Source organism: Prionailurus bengalensis, chromosome E1, assembly GCF_016509475.1.
Source record: "Prionailurus bengalensis isolate Pbe53 chromosome E1, Fcat_Pben_1.1_paternal_pri, whole genome shotgun sequence".
In the NCBI taxonomy this organism is placed as follows: domain Eukaryota; kingdom Metazoa; phylum Chordata; class Mammalia; order Carnivora; family Felidae; genus Prionailurus; species Prionailurus bengalensis.
This window is the reverse complement of record NC_057347.1, coordinates 34,499,655-34,506,283: the sequence shown is the minus strand read 5'-3', so window position 1 is coordinate 34,506,283 and position 6,629 is coordinate 34,499,655. Positions and strand designations below refer to the sequence as shown.

Here is a 6,629-nt window from a genome sequence, read left to right as displayed (position 1 = left end):
CAGGCTAGTCACGGTAACATCTGAAGGGTTGGGGCTTGTGTGTGTGTGTGTGTGTGACAAGATAGCCTGACCGAGTGAGTGGGAGGCGAAATATCCCCTTTACACTCTTAAGGTAGCAGTAAGTTCAAAGTACCCTAAGCTTCCAGTATCCATGAATCAAAAAGTACAGAGTAATGGGCTGAGCCTGGGGTGATCACGCCTGCTGGCGGGTCACCATGTGCTGCTAAGAACCAGCTAAGAATGAATGAAGCTTTCTGCTCCTGGAAAACAGATGTGTCTGAATCCAGATGGGCTTGAGCTCCTCTCGAGCAGCTGTTCCCAAGGGAAGGAGCAGAATCACCCGATATCTGTTTTTCCAAATACTCCAATAGAATAGGACACTTCTGAGGGGAGAGGAAGAAGGAAGCAATTTCTGGAACAAGCTCGTGGGTGAGCCTGGCCGTACCCCCCAGCCTGGCGGGGGGGGGGGGGGGGGCGGGGGCAGAGCTGCAGCTCCTACAGGAAGTTGCTGGTGCCCTAAGGCAGGGGCTTGGTGCTCTGCCTGCCTCTCCTTTGGGCCTCAACTCAGATCAAATCACAAGTACTTTTTGTCTGTGGCTGGGAGCCAGTGTTCTGCTGGGACATAAAGTCGAGGAGTGTCGTCCTGATAAATTGGACATTTTAAGAAATTAAGAAATTAAAACATCTGGGCCTCCCGGGGGACTGGGCAAAACCCTGGGTGTGCAGGCAGGTGGGTATGGTTGGTATTTGTACAGACAACAGAGTCACGGAAGCAGAGAGGGCTGGAGCCAGGGCTTTTTCAGATCACCTGGATACGCCACCCTCCTTTAACACGTGACAGACCAGAGGTCCGAAGGTGTTATTCCTCAGCAGAAGCCACACATCACACTTTACCTGCGACGCCTCACAGATGCCTGGGTCCAGGCCCAGCAGAGTCCAGTTCAGTATTCAGGGGTGGAGTTTTATGCCTTTATGAGTGTTTCTGGGGTGCCACGTTAAATAAAGTGACTTGCCCAGGGTCACCATAGGGGTAGAGCTTGGACAGGTCTAGAGCCTTCTTTCCCACTGTATACCACCCAAGTCTCTAAAGGGAAGGAGTTTAAAACCGAACTGTATTGGGGTGCCTGGGCGGCACAATCTGTTAAGCGTCCGACTCTCTGTCCCGGCTCAGGTCATGCTCTCCCGAGTTCCAGCCCCACACAGGGCTCTGCGGGGACGGTGTGGCACCTGCTTGAGATTCTGTCTCTCCTTCTCTCTGCTCCTCCCCAGCTTGTGCTCCCTCTCTCTCTCAAAATATATACATAAACTTAAAAATAAAATAAAACTGAACTATATTATTATGAGTATTTAAGACATTCTGAGAAGTCCCTCACTACAAAATCTTTCCTAACAAATTGGCCACTGCAGAAAATTAAGCCCGTGCCCTTTGTGATCACCAGGGCTCTCCTGCCTACACAGAATGGGAGAAGCCTGGGGGCCTGGTGAGGGTGAGCTCGGGGGCTTAAGCAGTCTCTCTCCACAAGAGCCCGAAAGACAGTTTCCCCACAGGGTGGGACAGCCGGCCACAGTTCCCGTGCTGAGGACAGTGTTCCGGTCCCGTTCCCCCAACAAAAAACCACAGTGAACGTGTCCTTTCCTGTGCTGCTCCCCTGGCTTCTCACCTGAAGCCTGGCTGGCTCAGTAAAGTGACCGAATGAGGCTGAAAAGAATTCATCAGTTTCCAAAACAATGACTCTGCAGGCCCCGGAGGACTGAGGGGCAGTTGGGGAAGGTCCTGTCAAGCAGGAATGAGCCAGGCTATTAGTTATACTCCAGGGCATCCAACCTCAACTGGATGGACGGCTGTGCCTTCACCGAGTGAACTGTCCTGTTAATATGCTGATTGGGGCTACTTTTACCGTCACGTCAGAACCCCACGTTTCTTGTAAACAAAATACACCGGATTGGACTGAATACCACTGCACTGAATGTGGGTTCACATCGTGCTACCACATGATTAGTTTTATAATCATCCTTCCTTCCAGAGTCTCTCCCAAGCAAATGGGTCACAAGTGAGCACACTGTATTATTAACATCTACATTACAGCCTGCCTCTCGTTACTGAGTCAACCTGGCAAATGGAATGCCTTGTATCATGCGTGGGTTGTTACTCAGCACGCCCACATTTCTAGAAAGCCCTACTGTCTATTACTCACATCTCATTTGAACATGTGAGCCGAGCAGACACGTTCTTCCTGCATTCCCCACTGCTCACCTTCAGTCAGTGTCAAAGGGTGACGGTCCTCACCCTCAGAAATGCCCTGTGTGATGGGGGGAGATGATTAGACTGTTGAATAAAAACCAAGTCCAGACCCCTAGGAAAGGCAAAAACAAAACAAAATACACTGGACCTCATACGTGTTTCATATACATATTTATATATATTTCATGTACAAAGTTACATTCCGAACCCCAGGGATTCCATAATAGAAATAAATACCGAAATAACTACATTGCTAAGTGAGCTTTTTGCTCATAGAAATGAAGCCTCAGCCTCTAAGAGACAACAAGTGGGACACTCTAGAACCCATTTCTCAGATTATAGAGGCCAGTAAAAGTCTGGATAAAATGTCTAGGACAAAAAAACAAATTCAGAACATAAAATGGTTAAAATATATTCAAATATATTGAGAAATGTACGACAAAATTAATAATAAAAACTTAATTTTTTAAGAGAAAGAAGAAGACATTTAGTGTTACAAAACAGCGTCACCCTGTTAGAAAAGCACTGATGATTTCCACATTTAATTCTCTCTTCTCTACTCTTCCCATGTTACAAACGGGGGCCAAACGAGTCCCTTTCTCAACATGATCAATTAAGAAGAGCCCTAAATCTGGTGGAGTCCTTTGGTAACGGTCATAATACTCACAAGGAAATAAATATTCAGTTCCACAGCATTTGCAAGAAAGACGCACATTCTTTAGGACAGTTAATATTATGAGACAATTGTTTTGCTTTGTTTTGTTACTAAGGCAGCCTATGTTAAAGGGTCTATTCTCAAATGTAGTAAGACCTTTACAAGAAATGAACAATACAGCAACTGAGAGAATGTATTTTCATCTTTTCTATGCAAACACACTTCATTTGAAAAGTTATGTGCTGCATACTTTGTGCTCAAAATGTTTTACACTCTCAACAAGCTGCATCTATTAAGATATCCCTTCCTGTTTAAAAAATGTAGATCCACACAGGCTGGAGACAAACACTCTCAAAATGGTGTAGTTCTTCAAGAACATTCTCCCTTTGCCTCCCAGGGATTTTAACCTGCATTTCATAGTAAGCATCGGGTTGGGGTATGTGATACTGACATTTGTGTAGATTAGCAATGGTCGAGCGTCGGCAACTTCACATGGTTCAACCTCATACATAACCCACGCATAACAAAATGAGAAAATTCTCGGGTATCCCTTATTTCTTCCAACAGGGGCAATACATGTATTTTTTACATGGAGAGACCAACCCGAGGTATTCGAGCCTCTTCTCTACCCTCGAGTTGGAAGCTACAGGCAGTGTGCACCAACGCTTCCCTGCTCGCAAGAAGCTTACATTTTGGTTCTTACCAAAGTGAATGTTACCACCTTGACCAAAGTGAACGTTACAAGAATATAAACCTATTGTTGGGGAAAGGGAGGGGGAGGGGAGTAAAGTGATCTGCAGAAGATACTTAAACGATATTACAATTATATAAGGACAAGCCCTTAAAACAAATTGTACAAGCATTTCTGTACTCTCTCTAGTCCCTGATGTTAATGAACAGGGCCACAGATAATCTGACGGCTTTAGATAAAATAGCTACACCCCTACACTAAAGCCAGTAAGAACAATTAGAACCACTGTAACATGTACGCATTTTTCATCTTTTAACTCCTGATTTCCTAAATTACATTTGATCACACAAACGTGTACAAACTGAACAGCAAGTGGGGTCTGACTCTGGGATGTTTATTTCTTGGGATTAAAATTCCCAAACACTTTGGTGTCTCCTTTTTGTGAAATTATACAACAATTCCTCCCCAAAAATGTTGTAACGACGCGGGGATTTTTTTAGGTAGTGCCCAAAGTGGCTCAGATTTAAAATAAAAATATAGCTGAACGCTATGAAAAGGGGGCCTAAGTTTTGGTGCCTTGAGAAAGTGACTAAGTATCTCGAGCAAAAAAATCAGCCTTTCACCGCAGCTTTTGCCAAAGGGGGTTCCTTTCTCCTGACCATCTGAGGTGGCCACCGCTTCATCGTGTACACGATGTGCTCACAGACACATCGTGGCCCAGTGGATCCAAAGGCTGCCTCCGGCTCATTAAATCCCACGTATTTATCAATTAGCTGAATCACGTAGATGCTTGAGCACAGCGGCACGCTTTGTACAAATACCTCTGCGTGGCAGCCCAGAAACAACCAACACCCGCTGCTTCAGACCACTTACACAGTCTGAGTCCTGTGTTTGCTTACTTTTCCCTCAAGCACTCCTTCTGGGGATCGGGGGCCCTTATTCAACAGGTTTATATGTTTAAAATAACACTTAAATTTCTATTTAGCTTTGCTTAAAGAAATGGTAAATCACGCATTTTTTCAAGAAGCTCGAGAGGGGGAGAACTGCAGCGTGATGGTCTTTGAAAACTTATTAAACAAGAAAATCCGTGAAACCCGGACTCAGCTTTTGAAATGGGTGTCATGAGTAAAAAGATAAACATGTCAACTCTCACTTTACGGTATCCTGGCCTTGTCTTCTTCCCCTTCATCGCCTTCCTCTTTGCTGGTGGCATTTTCATCTCAAAAGGGCACAAAAGCTTCAAGGTGTCACTTACATACAAAATATCAAGTGCTAGTTGTTCTGTAGTTCTACACAGAACCAGAGAAAATACTGTTTCTAATCAAATCCCTCCTTCAGTTCACAGGCCACTGTATCACGGCTGCTGCTTTCCTCTTGTGAACCGGCAAGAGCAGTCCCAGCACCACTGGTGAACAGGTGAATGTTTTACCTGGAGAAACCTTCACCAACCACCACCATCCATTGATACAGGAACCCAAAACACAATTTCCTTAAAGACAAATCCTCCCACTGCTGAAGCGATCTTCTGAGCCGTATCAACGATAACCCTTTCCGACATGTCAGTATGAAAACGAGGGAGACTAGTCTCAGAAAGAATCATCATCACAATATCCAGAGAGCAGGCCTCATAAACTGTAGAGCTCTAATAAGTCAGAAACAGGAATCTTTTATTTAAATAGTGTAGTCTTAATTTCTTCAATATAAAACCCCCCCCCAAATCTGATGAAAACAAGGTTTTATATACCATATATAAACAAGATTTGTCAGATTTGAAAGTGAAAGTAATTTACAATTAGCTTTTAGCCCCCTGGGACACTTAGAGACCTCCTGATAATCCACCTGATACTAGTTTGTGTCAATTTTATAATACACAGGGAAGACTATAATTGTACCAAATGGTATAGTTCCACTTATCAAGTGTTCCCATGGATTCCATTATTAGCGACAGCTCAAAAGTGACCCCATCAAACGAAGTGAGTGACATCAGCTGTGGCAGAGTGAACCACATCTGGATTGCTTCCTAGAATTCAGTTTGCAGAGAGTAAACATTCTTTGATTTGTTCATAACGTACTGAAATCGCCTGGAACACTGGTGCAGTAAAACAGCTAGTTCCTGTATTGTTACGGGAAGGACAGGTCTTGTGATAGAAAGTTAACAGGAAAAAGAAATGCTCACACATTATGTGGTGAAACTGATTTCACAAAGAGAGCATTAAATTAAGGGGAAAGGGAAAATAAACCATGCAGAAGAGACAGCTTCCCTGTCTCCACCGGTTTCCTATGTGCTCACTCATTGCCACACAGCACTTGCCACACTATCAGGTGACTCCTTTCTGCTTTGGCGACAGAAGGTTCAAGTGGAAGATCCTCTCCAAGAAGTTCTGATTCTCCACCTTCATCACCTGGGGGGCGATAAGGAGACTCGGGTTAGGTGGAGCATGGAACACGCAAGCCCATGTACAGGTCTGTGAACAGTGTGCACAAAACCCGGCTGACTCCCCTTCCAGAGCACACAGTACAAGAAATACCCTGGGTCAGAACCTTCACTCGCCCAACTTCTAAAAAGGCGAATTCATTTTTCAGACCACAAGGATAAAAGTGAGTTCATTATACTACATTGGAAACTGACCCCAATACGTCTGCACGCTGACATTAACAGAAATGAGGAGAAGCCAAGAAGTCAAAGCCATCCAACCCTCTGTCGATCCAAAGGGACAGGGTCTACTCTCATTTATTTCAAACTGAGAAGTGAGACTAGATGGGACTATAAATGTGAAAGCGTGGAGATAGCGCCCACACACCAAACTAGCTACATCCAAGCAACCCCTGCTTGTCGTCGGTGACAGTAAAGCTCTCCAATCAGAGACAACCCATAAGAGCACACGGAAACAGAAACTGTTTCACATACTCCTAGCAGTAGGAGACAGCAGATTCGCCACTCACTGTACTGAGATACTGAGTTTTTGGGTTTTTTTCTGTTTTTAAGATTTTATTTTTAAGCAATCTCTACACCCAACATGGGGCTCGAGCTCGCAGCCCTG

General features: G+C 44.6%; 1 protein-coding gene across 13 annotated transcripts in view; it reads right to left on the bottom strand.

Annotated features, from left to right (window-relative positions):
• Positions 1-2,398: 2,398 nt before the first annotated feature.
• The window catches only part of SPAG9 (sperm associated antigen 9), a 134,027-nt gene continuing 129,796 nt past the window's right edge, over positions 2,399-6,629 (bottom strand). For all 13 annotated transcript variants that reach the window (XM_043584048.1, XM_043584050.1, XM_043584045.1 and 10 more), the window contains one exon: positions 2,399-5,990. In XM_043584048.1, coding sequence (XP_043439983.1) covers positions 5,875-5,990 — 116 coding nt within the window. In that variant the 3' untranslated portion in view covers positions 2,399-5,874. The remainder of the gene's footprint in view (positions 5,991-6,629) is intronic.